The sequence below is a fragment of the Siphateles boraxobius genome, unplaced genomic scaffold (genome assembly GCF_051911475.1).
Source record: "Siphateles boraxobius isolate OS27281-9 unplaced genomic scaffold, OSU_SipBor_1 43, whole genome shotgun sequence".
Lineage (NCBI taxonomy): Eukaryota > Metazoa > Chordata > Actinopteri > Cypriniformes > Leuciscidae > Siphateles > Siphateles boraxobius.
In genome coordinates this window covers 2,499,507-2,513,927 of record NW_027509064.1, presented here as the reverse complement: position 1 = coordinate 2,513,927, position 14,421 = coordinate 2,499,507, and the positions used below count along the sequence as shown (strand labels likewise).

Below are 14,421 nucleotides of genomic sequence, written 5' to 3'. Positions count from 1 at the left end.
TAATTCAAGAATGCTTTGGAATATAGACGTAAGATTGGTCTTGTTTTAAAGAAGACATTTGGCAGATTTTTGTAGAAGTGAAATAAATTAAGAAAGTGAAACAGAAAAAAAGTTATAGAAGTTTGAGTTTATGAAAATGTACAATGTAAAAAATTTAATTATTCATATTTTATATAAAATATATTTTTTCAAAACCTGGGCGACTCTAAAACTGCAAGAATATCAAAGCCAAAAATCTGAACAAGTTGTGTTTCAAATTTTAGGTTGATATTTCAAAAAATGAGCTTTCAGTAAGATTTTGTTTGGGCGCAGTACCAAACCTTTTCACTAGATGACAACCAGACTCCATTACTGCCCATATAAGGGCGCCTCCATTTCCATGTGTTTTGAGTGATATGAACCATTATTTCCACAATTTTCATACAATTTATGAAGTAGACATCCTATTCAGAAGTAATATGAGAAGTTTGGCAGATTTTGATATGATTTCAACCTCTAAGAAACATAAAAAGAACACGCATGTTCATCACTATTTCAAAATAAAGGTCTAAGAGTATGAAAATATTATTGTTGCAAATTGATAAATTACGGCTCCTCTGTAATTTATTTTGAAAATCAATCACCAAATATGGAAACTAGAGATTGTAAGCTTTCAAATGATATATAGTTTGTCAAGATTAGTTTAGGTTTAGTATAGGATATTACTGTTTTAAAAATGTAAAGGATTTGGGCCCACCGGTGAGCCCGTGACACTTAAGGGGTTAAAAAGGGTAAAATGACAAAAATAATTAAACGGGTAGTAAAACATTATACACATGAATTGGACTGACTATATAGACATAAAAGCAATCATTACAATAAAGATGAAATAAGATTATCAGAAATCTACCTCTTCAATGCAGTTAACAAAGAAAAAGGGAAGAGGAGGAGACAGAACAGAAAATTATGTTGGTTTGTGACATCACAACAATTTAACAATTTAAACAATTTAATTTCATCACTCTTTCTCTACACACCTCCTGCCCGGCCAACATATGATCCCATCAATCCCTGTTACTTTGTTGCATTCCAGGGGTTATATTCAGCTAAGGAACCGCCAGATTTAACCAGGATTAGCCCTAGATTTCTCTGGATTATGCAGGCTGGAGTAGGATTAAACCTGATTGCCAGATTTTTCCGGTTTGGCGGGCATATTTGTAAGTGTCTGTATATCATGTTATGTTTGAACATCTGTTGGCCACTAGTAGATGTTACTTGACTGTATCAGGTGGCAGTGAGCTTCACTGTCTGCATTCGTAGTTGTTACAATTTGTTGCATCGCCAACATGCTTGTTGCTCACTTTATATTGCTAACTATCATTGACAATGAATGACTTCCAAGCTTTATCGTCACTTCAAGTCTCTGTAAACCAAGTGACTTGTTGTGACAATAAGTGTGAACCAGAATACACCAATGATGTTGAGGCATCACTAACCAGTTTATACGGTTATACCTCATGTTTCGTAGAGGGATCGTCATTTCTGCTGCATACCACTGGGACTTTTTGTAAGCTTTGGTAAGAAAGTATCATCTAAGTTCATTTTTGTAGATGTGACAGTGTGCAGAATAGTTGCAGAGAGTGTGTTTGTGTGTCTCAGAGAGAAAAAGCAGGTCATAAGCAGACGGCTACTTGGCTGGCCAGCAAATGACTCAGAGGCAGAAGAGCTTGAAGGTGTCCAGGTCAATTCCCAACCACAGACCTGCTATTTATAATGCTCACCACAGGCCACACCACCACAGTAATTGTGACTTCATGAATAATCTGCTTTCATCAAACACCCGGTGCTCTTCCTTTTTTCCCCCATTTTAATGGAGCCACTAAGGGCAAAGAGTGGATCGTTTCACAGACTAAACAACAACGCTTGGCCTTTCAAGTCTGAGAGTTGTCATGTTTTAAAAATGCTAACTTTCTACAACAAGCTCATGTGTAGACGGCTGTTTGGTGAGCTGATCTGTGGAGTGGCGGGGTGCTGGTAGCTACTGTGAAGTCATGCAGCCTATAGTTGACTTGCTAATCACTGTTCCTTTGAGACAGCTCAAGCGACGGTGTGACTGCTTATGATTGAAGCTCTCTTGCGAGTTGGGCGAATCGTCTGACTGTCAGAGATGAAAGGCTGTTTGCAGTTTACCTGCAGCATCAAACTGCATCTGCCTCTCTCTTCCCCCCGCTTCTCGCACATAGCTCCTCTCTTCCCGTTTCTACAGTAGTCATGGTTACCTCTGCAACAGAGCGTGCTTTGCCGGAGCTGTCAGGGGCGTCGCGCTCAGATCACCTCGCACAGGTCGTTTCGGCGTGCAGTTCCCACTCGTGACACCGTGCTTCAATTTGGCTTTGATTAAGTCGGCCCAGGAAGCATCTGGCTCTTTCACCAGCACGGTGGGCTCGTGTAATTTGGCAGAATAACCGGTGGAGAATAAAGCCCCTTCCTGGGGGGTGAGGGGACATAAATACATCTTGCTTATCCAATTTCTCACCGCTCTGAATGGGAGCTGCACAAAAAGCAGCAAATCTGCCACTGGTGTTCGGAGAAGAATTAGCCCCTCAGGTGTGAGGTGACACTGAAACAGCACGCTCTCCAAGATTAGACTGCTTTACAGTCGATATCCAGCTGTAGTGTAAATTTTGCCAAGGTAATTGGCTCTTTTCAGTGACTGATATCTGACCACTCATAGGAGCGGTAATGGTTCTCAGAATCACTACGGAAAACAAGAGGCTGCTTTCCGTAAGGGGTGCGATGGGGGATTATGGAGTATAGATGGGCTGATAGACGCACTTGAAGCGTAATTGTATTGTGGATGATTGAGGTACAGGAAGTAGATTTGTTTTGTCTTATTTGAATTTTTTTTCTTCAATCAGAGCAGGTGAATTCAATTAGTGGTGTGATTTGTTGTGGGATGGAGAGCGAGTGAAAAACAAGTGATGAACAGATGCGGGACACAGGGAAAGAGATGAATGAGTGTGAGAACGAGGGAATTTGATACCCCTTTTCCATCAAGGCAGTGCTGGTGCTGGTTTGGAGCCAGAGCCTAGTTTCAAATCGGTTCTTTGCTTTTCCACACAAATAAACCTGGCTCTGGGCCATGAACACAGGTTCCAACTGAGCACCAACTATACGTTGGTCTAGAGATAAGAACCGGTTACGTCAGGTGTTGGGGGCGGGATTATAATAACGTTCAAAAACAAAAACTTCGGGACGCCATTTTTAAAATGGGGGACTACCGATGAAAATGAGCACTTTTTAGCTAACTCGGGTACATTTACATTGTCTTAATGTTGATTAATGTACACTGTCCCCTTTCAAATAATTTTTTTTTATCAAAATCAAATCAAAACACCGGTCGGCTGTTAACGTTAGCTTTGGGCATGACGAAAAAAAACAACAACCTTGGTCTGTGGAGGAAACGAACTGGACGCTGGACGCTTTATTAGTCTTTCTACATGGGTTTAGTTAGTCATCGGGCTATAATTAGACCACGTCGGCTATGTAATCGCTGACAACCGAGACAATTTCATTGTGGTTGGTGTAAACCGGGACATTTTAGCATCCTGACACGACAGTTTTTTCTCTGGACTCTGGACACGCAACACAAAATCGGGTATGTCCCGGTCAAACCGGGACGTCTGGTCACTCTATGTTAAACACACAACATTCATTTCATAACTTGATATGTAGTTCTCCAGTGCTGTTATGGTTGTCATGACACGTTGCTAGGATAACAGAGGTAGCCCTATTCTGGCTCTACAGTCCGTGGAAAATCGAGCTGGTTCTTAGATAATTGGCGAATAGAACCAGCACCGAACTGACACCAGCCCTGAACCAGCAGCTGGTTAGCAAAAGAGATATGAGTGAAATAGGGTGTGAAAACACTATGTTGCTTTAAGAGGGAGATATGCTGTGTGTTTGTAAGGAGTGAAGCTCGCACTACATTTCTGTTGTGTGTACACATGTCAACACATTACATGGATTGCTGGTAATGTTGAGAATTTGATGAACAGATTATGGTTTTCCTGCTGAAGAAAGAGAAACTGATAACTAAGTTCTTTGAATTATGCTTTCCAGACTCATTGTCAGGGATGGCCAACTAGGAAGATTAGCCTGGGACCCATTCATTAGCCTATTCATTGCATCTGGGGAAAGGGGGTCAACCATAAATATTGTCCCAGGTCCCATGCATTTTTGGCATGACCATGGTGTGAACACAATGGTATTGTGACAAGAGCATGCAACATGGAGAAGCAGAAAAAGGGATTTGGCCTTGTTGCTTTTTTCAGGGATAGGTAGGAACATGCTGTTGCAGTCTGTTCTGAGTATTGATGCTTTACTGTCTCTGAGTTGTTGGCCTCATTCTTTTTGTCTGTCTTTTTTACTTTATGATGTCCTGTAAGCCTAGTGCATCATTATCTCCAGTTAAACAAAAATTAGCTATTTTCAAAGGAATCCATTCAATCCTCAGTAGAAACATAATCAATAAAAATGTTTGATTGCAACAGATTTTTATAACACATAAACATTATTTAATAAATATCATTGAATTCTGCTATTGTAGCTATTGTAGTTGTAACGAGGTTTAAGATTCAGGGAAGAAGGAGGCGGTAACCAGCGAGTATTCAAACATTTTAATCAAATAAAACAAACACAAAAACAAAAGTATAAGCCAGCAGCCCCACGCGGACGACTGCTGGCTACACAAAACACAACATAAAATCAGGCCTGGTCCTCTCTCGATCTTCACAGGCGTCGCTCCTCCTTGTATGCTTCCGCTGCTCCGTGAGAGATGCGAGACCGGTGCGTCTCACAGGTGTATTTCATTATGCGCATTGTCATGCGCTCCCCCACCCCAGCCCCCCCTAGCCCCCCCACCCCCCCGGGCAGGGGCTGCGATCCCTGGGGGGTATGGATCGACAAGGCGAGGGAAACGGAGACGGAAGCATGAGGAGCGACAAATCCGAGAGAGGGGAGAAAAAAAAAAATTCTTGGTTCCGGTCCCCACAACGCGCTGCCATCTGGTCCCCCACCAGCTGGGTGATCTCCTCTGCGGTGCCTGTCGGTGGCGCTGGATAGCGCTCGGTGGACGGCTCGACACCCCTCCGCCACCTGGTGGACGGCGACGGCTCCTCTGTTTCTGGCAGCCGGCAGGAGTCCCCCGCTCCCTGCTCCTCCCCTTCAATGGCGGACAGTAGCAGGCTCCGGCCCACGGCGAGCGGCGGCGACTCCTCCACTCCCTCCCGGACGGCAGCCGCCCCTCCAGAACCCAGGCGGCCGGCAGGGAGTTCGCTGGGAACTCACTCCAGCGCACCGCCTCGAGCGTCCATGGTGACTGACTCTGTCCACCATGCTCGATGGCACCGTGGATTCCCCACAGCGGCGAGGACTCTTTGACAGCACGTTCCTCCTTCTTCCCGGGTTTCGGCACCAGTGTAACGAGGTTTAAGGGAACCAACGACCATTCAAACATTTTAATCAAATAAAACAAACTCAAAAACAAAAGTATAAGCCAGCAGCCCTTCTCTCACGTCCCTCGCCCTCATCCTGCTTGCCACAATAGTATTGAGAGTGCAATCTTTACTCTTTAATCTTTACTTTAATGAAGCTATAAGGTATGGGAGACCTTGCTATATTGTGAATATATGAAATGCATTAATAGACATGATGCATAGCGGAATGTTTTAAGAAAAGCATCTGCTGTGACTTTTTATAAATGTGACTGACTTTGTTTAGAATATTGGATAGCCTTGAGCTTCTTTTTGGTTTATTAAACTGCATAACAAAGTTAAGTCCACATAATTGCATTAAAGTTGTATTTATTAAATCCAGAAGACATAGTCATGTGAAATAACTGAGATTAATAAAGGGCTTCTGTAAGTTCTGTGCAGTAATATCAACAACAGCTATGTGAACAAGTGTTTCATCATAGTTGCTATATTGCACTGCTGGAACAATGTATTGACCAAATCACATCCGAGACAGTAACTATCATTAACATTTTTGACTCTATTGTTGTTGTACACCAAATAAAAAGATGCATTTCTTTGCTGCATCTGTATCACTAAAGTCTTTCTCTCTCTCTGGTTTTTGTTTCCTTTGTCTGGTGCTTCTCCAGGATCGCGAGCGTGCCAATATCACGCCTCGCTTTCTCGTCTCATTCTCTGGCTTTCCCTCATATTTCCCCAAGACTGCAATCGATAGAGGCGTCTGTGATCAGGTTGCCACGTGTGATTCATTTGGGTAACCTTGACTACGGTTTGATGTGCGTGTGGACTTGGCTTTGCTAGCTGCAGCGTGAGTCAGAGAAAGCGTGTGCCGTGCAGGAGCTGGTCTGCTTACAGTATTGATTTGCCTGAGCAGCCAAGAGGGTTTTCACCTCTTCCTGCAATGAGTGCTCCGAACTGAGTTTTTATAGGAACTTGCATAATTCTTGTGAGAATACTTGTTGATTGGAACAATGCTTTTGAATACACCTTTAAAAAAAAAACAACTTATATACCATTACAAATTTCTTAGAATAATATTTTTAATACACCATAGTTCAGGGATCTTCAGCAGTGGGGGTGTCCAATAACTGTTTAATTTGTGCAAAAAGTGTAAATATATGCATTAAACAATTATTTTGTACATTGTCAATGATTACTTTGGCTCTGCAATGTATGCATCATAATAAATAGGGATGCACCGATACCACTTTTTCCAGAACGAGGTAGATATCGATACTTTCATTTTTGATACTCATCAATACCAATACCGATACCTGCATTTTCACTGCATTCGTGATTTTTAAATATATTAGTTAGAGAAACCAGCAGAATATGAATTATATTTGTTGATTTAATTTGTTTAACAAAAATATATTTCCTTCAGTTATTTTCATGCTCAATTATGCATGTTAAAATATATTGTACAAGCCTTTGTTACTTTCACTTTCATTATATTGCTCTATCATATTTGATCTGATAGCACAGCACATATTTAATAGCACAGCGCATATTTAGAGCTGATCAGCAGGGCTTATTGCTAAATGTTTTTTTTCTACTGGCCTGATTGGGTAAGTGGTTCAAATGTTTAGATACCAGTGATACATCACAATTTCTCTATTACAATTTTGATACTACAGAAAAAAGAACTATCTAATTAATGTAAAATTGTTAATTTAAAACATTATTAAAGACAAGTAAACTGTCAATGATAAAGCAAGAACAAATTATCCAATTACAATTAGCACACAAACAAATAGAAAATAGGAATGAATGAAACAAACAGTGCTTTTATGGTTTTCAGGTAGGTTTAACAGCAGTTTTCAGGTACAGATTTAAAAAAAAATCAAATGTAAAATAATACAGCATAGTCTTCATTGCATTAATTAAATTTAGACAAATCTTTATAAAAGTTACAAAAGTAATTTAGTCAAGAGCAGTGAGTGATTTATTTGTCCTTTGTTGTTTGATTAACATTAAAAACACAGCAGCAGGTTTATTAATCTGCTGTCCCTTTATGACCAAATTCATGGATCCAATATACTGTTACATATGCATTTTTTTTCTGCTTAAATTCACTTAACCAACTATGGATACTACTATAAACATGCAAATTACATAATTTTGTGTGAATTCGTCAGTTCAAGCGCAAGTGCAACAGAAGTGTGTGCTCTTTCTCTTTTTACCGTCAGTTAACGTTAGTTAACCTTCTTTTTTATCGATATATCCGACTGAACTAAAAAAAAGGGATGTACGCTCGGCAAGCATGCGTGTCTGTGCCATTTCACACTCAATCCACTCAGAGTTTCGTTTATCAGCTCATGCACAGCAGCTCTATAGGAGTAAATATTGAATTTGTTTAACATTCTATTAATTCAATACATTTAATTCATAGACATCCTTCTCTGATATATCCATTCTGCTCTCTGTTTGCTTCTGCACTGTACTGTATATGCTGCATGGTATCGGAGCATTTGAATGAGTATGAGTACTAGTACACGAGCGCAGTATTGGGGTGCATTCCTATAATAAAGTATGTAAATATATGGTGCAGTATGTTATCATAGGTCAGGCCTAAAATGTAACACTACATTACATTAGTTTATACAATACATAGTTTTAATACAAGCTGTAACAGAGGCTTCCTGCTCAGTCTCTCTTATCTACCAGGGGGCATTCGCCTGAAAAAAGGGTGTTGAAATATAATAATTTTTGACATAAATTTAAGACACACAATGCTAACAATGCTCAATTCAAAATCACTAATGCCTCAATCTTATTTCTTCCTGTTTTCTCTCTACAGAACTCCATCAGACACAACCTCTCCCTACATACTCGCTTCATCCGTGTTCAAAATGAGGGAACAGGAAAAAGTTCCTGGTGGATGCTTAACCCAGAGGGTGGAAAAATGGGTAAAGGACCCCGCAGACGAGCTGTTTCCATGGACAACGGAACTAAGTACCTGAAGAGCCGAGGCCGAGTCAGCAAGAAGAGAGCGGGAGCTGTGGGAATGGGCAGAGAGCTTGGAGGACCTGGAATACAAGGATCGCCGGAACATGGAAGCCCAGCGTGTAAGGGAGTAATGGGAGTTGGGGGTGAAGAGTTTGATGCCTGGACAGACCTCCACTCCAGAACAAGTTCCTCTGCTTCAACATTAAGTGGATGCTTGTCTCCTATTCTGGCTGAGACAGAACCTGATGAACCAGAGGAAGGAGGACTATCCTGCTCTGCTTCCCCACGACTCTACCCTAGCCCCACCAGCACAAGATCTCCAGCGCTGGGAACAGGCGGACATTGTCCATCTGTCGAGCTCCCGCACCTTGCTGATCTAACTGGAGCCATCAGCTTGGAAGAGGGCTACTCTCAGCCTCTACCGCTTAAGCGCAATGGCTATCACTATGGCCCTGGACCCAAAGGAGAGACCTCCTACTGTGGAACAGTCTATGGCCAACCATCCATGGGCATACTTAGGCATCATACGCCTATGCAGACGATTCAGGAAAACAAGCCTACCAGCTTCCAGCGTGCCCTTAGGGCATACTCAGAGAACAATGCCCTTGAAAGTCTACTCGCTGGAGGGCCACAATACTGTGGTAAGGACATGGTTGTGGGGCAAGGAGGAGCGTCCCATTCACTTATGTCACAATCTAACAGTGCTGTGCACTCTCATGGCCACAATCAGAGCCACAATCACAGCCAGAATCACAATCATAATCCAGAGCATGGCCACAATCGCAATTCCAGTCAAAGCCTACACAATGGCCATGGAGTAACTCACGAGCAAAACCCAAGCCATCATCATAATCCCAATCAAGCTCATAATAAGCATCACCCAGGTCTTGACTACAATCACCACAAACACCATCGTGGCCATGACTATGTTCAATCTCATGACCACAAACTCAATGCTAGTCCCAATCCCAACAACATGCACAATCACCTGCAACACAGCAACTCCAGACAACCAGACCTTTCTCCCAGGGTGAACAATGACATGTTGCAACCCTACAACCACAAATCACCCAGCCTTTATGGGTCACGTGCTCACCTCCCTTCCACTGCCCTGCCCCCTAACCCTGCCAGTGTCTTGGATGTACCCCAAGACCCCTGTCGCTTGGCTTCAGCCCCCCATCCTCGCCATCAGTCCTACCCAAGTTCCCACCTCCATCAGGGCATGACAGAACCCTGGCAGGGGTATTACCACCACACTTCACAGAATCCTAATTATCATGGCAACCACCAAGCTAACCATCACCAGGATCCTCACAACCGGTTGCAGTCTGAGCTGGAAATGGATGTGCACCAGAGCAGTCTGGATTGCGATGTTGAATCCATCCTCCTGAATGATTTCATGGACTCAACAGAAGGAATGGACTTTAACTTTGATGGGTCGCTATCACAGGGCGTTGGCATGGGAATGGGTTTGGGGATGGGAATGGGGGTTTTTGCAGGACCTCCACAATCACACCACAGCCAGAGTTGGGTGCCTGGGTGAACTGTGGGGGCATTGAGAGCCTACATATAGGCAAACATTCAACCATACAGCCTTCTGAAGGGCAGCAGGTCAAGTTGGGAACTCAAATGAACAAATTGACCAAGATTCCCTTTTGGTGATGTCAGATTCTGGAATTATCCCCTACCCATCCTCTTAAAAATGAACCCCCCCCCCACCCCCACCCCCCACTACTCCATTTACCCTGCTGTGGAATAATGTCATAGCACCGTAACAGTCCTTTCTGTGGTTCATGTCCTTCAGTTTGTGCTCAATTCATCACTTTGAAGCACTTTACATCGCCATCCATTCCAATGCTGTAATGACCACCCCGCGACCTGGGAGGAATCACATTGTCCGCTTGCCAGGGTTTAATGTATGCAAATGACTTTGTTATCCTTCCTGAACAAAAAAGTAAATAAATAATTAAGCGTTGGTGTTGTTTTACTAAACATGAGTACAGGATTGAGCAGTTGCTATAGCTGTCTGAGTGTCTGTGCTGTCATTTGTGCATTTGTCAATGTGTGCGGGTGTATGAGCGTCTGAATGTGGAGCAGCTTTTCATTGGTAAATATACGCACCTCCTCCTAAGGAGGTCTATTGGATGTCCCTTTATTGTGGGCCAAGACAGTCATCCATCAGACACACTCTATTGATATTCAGCATATCCTTTTTAATCTCCAAAGTAATGCACCAGCTATGCATCATTGTTGCAAATAGAATGTGATGCTTGGAGTGCGCAGGGCTGTTTTTCCCCCGGACACACAACGGCTTAATGTGTTTTGGCGAAAGTGATGATTAAAGTCACTCTGCAGTAAGTGGGGGGCAGGGGGAGGGGGTATTAGAAAGAGGTAGGGAGGGCAGAGATAGAGAGATAAAGGGGGAAAAGGAGAAATGCAAATATTATCACTATGCCCCCTTCCTCTCCATTCTGTGAATTTATAAAGCTTTCCCTTTAATGAAATAAGAAACGATCCAACACTACCGCACATCCTGTGCAGAGCTCTTTCCTAGTTTACCTCGGCCTAGCTACTCTATGACAGCCTTTCTCTGTCTTCAGCCAATGGACTGGCTTTATTTTGGTTACAATAGCATTCTTCATTATCTGTCTGCATATGCAGTTACGCTAGCTGATCAATGATGATTGATCACAATTTAATCTTTGTCAACCCTCATTGACTGTGTTAATTTAATACAGAGCTGAAATTTGGAAATGAATCCTTAATGAATTAAAGCTTGCCTAACCTGACTAAGTAACTATTTGATGGTATTGCTAACTCAAGGTTGCAGAAAGAATCTGGTTTGAGGTCATAACTTTACAGAATGACAATTCCACCATCTTCCAGAGCTTTTGTGTCCTACTCGAGTGAACTGCATGCTGATTAATTCAGTCAGCAAAGCAAAACATTGGTGCTATTTTCTCTTTGCAGACTTCCTCAATTAAAGAAACATATGTGGCACATTTATGCATACATTGGAGATCCAAGTTCCAATATCCTAATATGGCCACTAGATAGGGGTGGACAAAGTAATGGAAACACCACATGGAATAGGACCAGTATGAATATAGCTACAAAGGAGAGTCAGTTAATTTGATTGCCAATTACAAAACATGTCAGGTATAAAAGAGGTCTGACAGTATGCACTTTGATATGAGACGTTTCGAAGCAACGTGAGACAACAGGCTTTCAAAGCTGAATAGTCTGTACGTAAATTGCTGATGCATCCATGTCAAAAATTGCTACATTACTTTGTTTTGTAAAGGGAGTCAGGATCAAAAATAATGATAGCATAATGCCAAACAAAGTAAAACTGAATTCGCAATGACAAACAGAGGTCACAAGTCAGAGTTCTCTGAGGATAGAAAACATACAAAGTACAGCATCACAAATTGAAGGCTATATGAAACAGCACCTCTCTGGATTATAATTGCTCCATGGACACTACTAAACAAATTCAAGAGGGGTTTCATGGCTGCTAGGATAAAGTCCCTCTCCATGGCTAATCACCAAATCGGAACATTTTTTAATTTACAAAGTTCTGGAGCACAAAGAGTAGATACCACCTCCTTCATTATTAAAGAATTGGAGAAGTCTGTTCCTTTAGAACTCCAACAAGTACTGAATTTGTGGAAGAACTCGTATTAGGTATTCAATATTTATATTGTGTTTAGTGTTTCAGGTTATTTTGTCCACTCTTTGTCTCTTTATTTGCTTTCGTCTACCATTATTGATGTTGCGTACTGCCAGGTGCTTTCTGCACAGATACATGACTTGGATGCAGCTTTTTGTTCAACTTAAATGTTGATGAGGAAAAACATACATGGAGAGAAATAGAGAGGGTGGTTAAAAAAGATAAAGGAAGCTGACAGAGAGTGAGTTGAAAAGGACGTCACTAGGTTGTTTGAAAGAAAAAGGTAGAGATGGTGTGTGTGTGCATGAGAGAGAGAGCCTGTCAGAGTAGCTTCCCTCAGAAAAGCTGTTTGAATCGGGCCAAATGTCAAGTGGCTCTTTACAGTGTTTCTCACACAGCCCGATCAGATAGCCATCCCTCTTTCTCACTGTCTCTCTTTTCTGCCAAGGACAATGGGCCCTGTCTTCATCCGCTTTCATTCCCATCTTTATGTTCTTTTCGAGGTGGCCAGGAATCTGTTGTTATCCAACTGTGATTTTGATTGCTGGCCCACGTCTGCTTCAGTGCTCACCTTCGTGTGTGAGAGTGTGTACTGTATGTGTGTGTGTGTGTGTGTGTGTGTGTGTGTGTGTGTAGCACAGTGACATACCTGATATGATATGAAAATGAATTGAAATTGTGCCCTGGTATTTACAATGCCTGGCTATTCATAATATAATATGCACAGTTTATATTTATTGGATATAAAGTTTGGCTTGTGGATGACGGTATGGAGCTCCTGTATCTCATTCATCTATAGTACAAGATCATGATTCTATTACAGTTCATTCCTTTTTCATGCTGTACAAAAATCTGTATTGAGAAAATTGTATAATATTTTTTGACAAGCAAATATCAGTTTTATTTCTTTTTTTAAATGATGTATCTGCTCATCTTGTGGCCTGTAAAATAAAACAAAAGAGAACTTGGAAAAACTTGAACGGCTTTTTCTGCCTGAATGTGTAAAGAATTAGGAATAAGAAATGAAGAATCACAAATGAGAAATCTTTAATGTCTCAGTTGTTTATTTTAGACAACAATGCACTTAAAGTCTGTGAACTGGAAGTTGTGTGAAACTTTACACTATTGGGACATTTTGTGGAAGTGAAAAGTGAAAAGTCAATGAGAATAAATAGAGGTCGGGGTTGATTTTAGCGTACCTCCTCATCATAATCTGGTTCACAGCAGACTGACAATTGGAAAGGAGTGGTTAAGGGTGTTCTGCCCAAGCTGTACAACTTACGTCATCAGAGAAGGAACGGCATTCCAAGCAAATAATTTGATTTTGACTAAGGATTACGAAGACAAAAGAAACTTCGTCAATTTTGATTTCATGCGGACATCAAATGGAGATTTTTTTTCGTCTCAAGTTTTAGAAGAGATCTGAGCAAAGCCTCAAACTTAGCTTAGATCTCTGCTTAGATTTGCAAAGTCTTCGAAAGTCTTCGATTTCAATATGAGCCATAGGGGTTTGCACCCACATTAATTTATGTCTCTCTAATTATTATCTTTATTATCCAATTATCTCTCTTTTATCCCTGTACTGTTACTCTATGTCAACAAATTGCTCATTGATAATTATTTTATTATTATTATTATTATTATTTAGGCGAAAAAAAGTAATTTCAGAGAGACATCTGAGGCAAAGTAGATATGAAAGAAAACATAACTGAGAATTCAATTAAGTCTCCTGAACTATAGGAGTGACCCCTAAGCAATACAATGTTTCCTCTGGGATGCAGTGGAGTTCAGTGAGAATTATGCTCATTCTGCATGTTTCCATGTGTGTCATGGGAATTCAATACGGTTACAACACAAAATGTAGTTCATATTCAGAATCAGATAAATCGATAGCTGCGTTCCTGCCGTTCCTGCCCATATAGGCATGTTACTAGGCTAACAGCCCTATTACTGTAATTACCATAAAAATGCATAAAACACAAATATTGTGGAGAAAAATACACTTTTAGTTACACTTAATTACACATAATTGTTTGTATTGATATTTTCAGTACAGAATAAAGTATACATTTATTTAGAATTTACATTGTTCAGAACTCTGCCCGCATGAAATTTAGTAATTCATTCGAGGATTGCCTTCTCCACAAAGGATACATGTGATGCTGCCTTAGAATTTGGCTAATATGACATAGGCCTAATTATGCTGCCTACCTTTTGGAACAGCCTTCATATTGGAAGCACATTTATGATGTAGGCAGTTCACTAGGTTTTGGAACAGAATGTGTA

The 14,421-nt window shown here is 41.2% G+C and overlaps 1 protein-coding gene across 1 annotated transcript in view; it reads left to right on the top strand.

Moving 5' to 3' along the window:
- The window catches only part of foxo6b (forkhead box O6 b), a 34,563-nt gene extending 21,454 nt beyond the window's left edge, over nucleotides 1–13,109 (top strand). Inside the window, exon 2 of the mRNA XM_077200082.1 lies at nucleotides 8,314–13,109. Within this exon, the coding sequence (XP_077056197.1) occupies nucleotides 8,314–10,005 (1,692 nt within the window). The 3' untranslated portion in view covers nucleotides 10,006–13,109. The remainder of the gene's footprint in view (nucleotides 1–8,313) is intronic.
- Nucleotides 13,110–14,421: the final 1,312 nt, after the last annotated feature.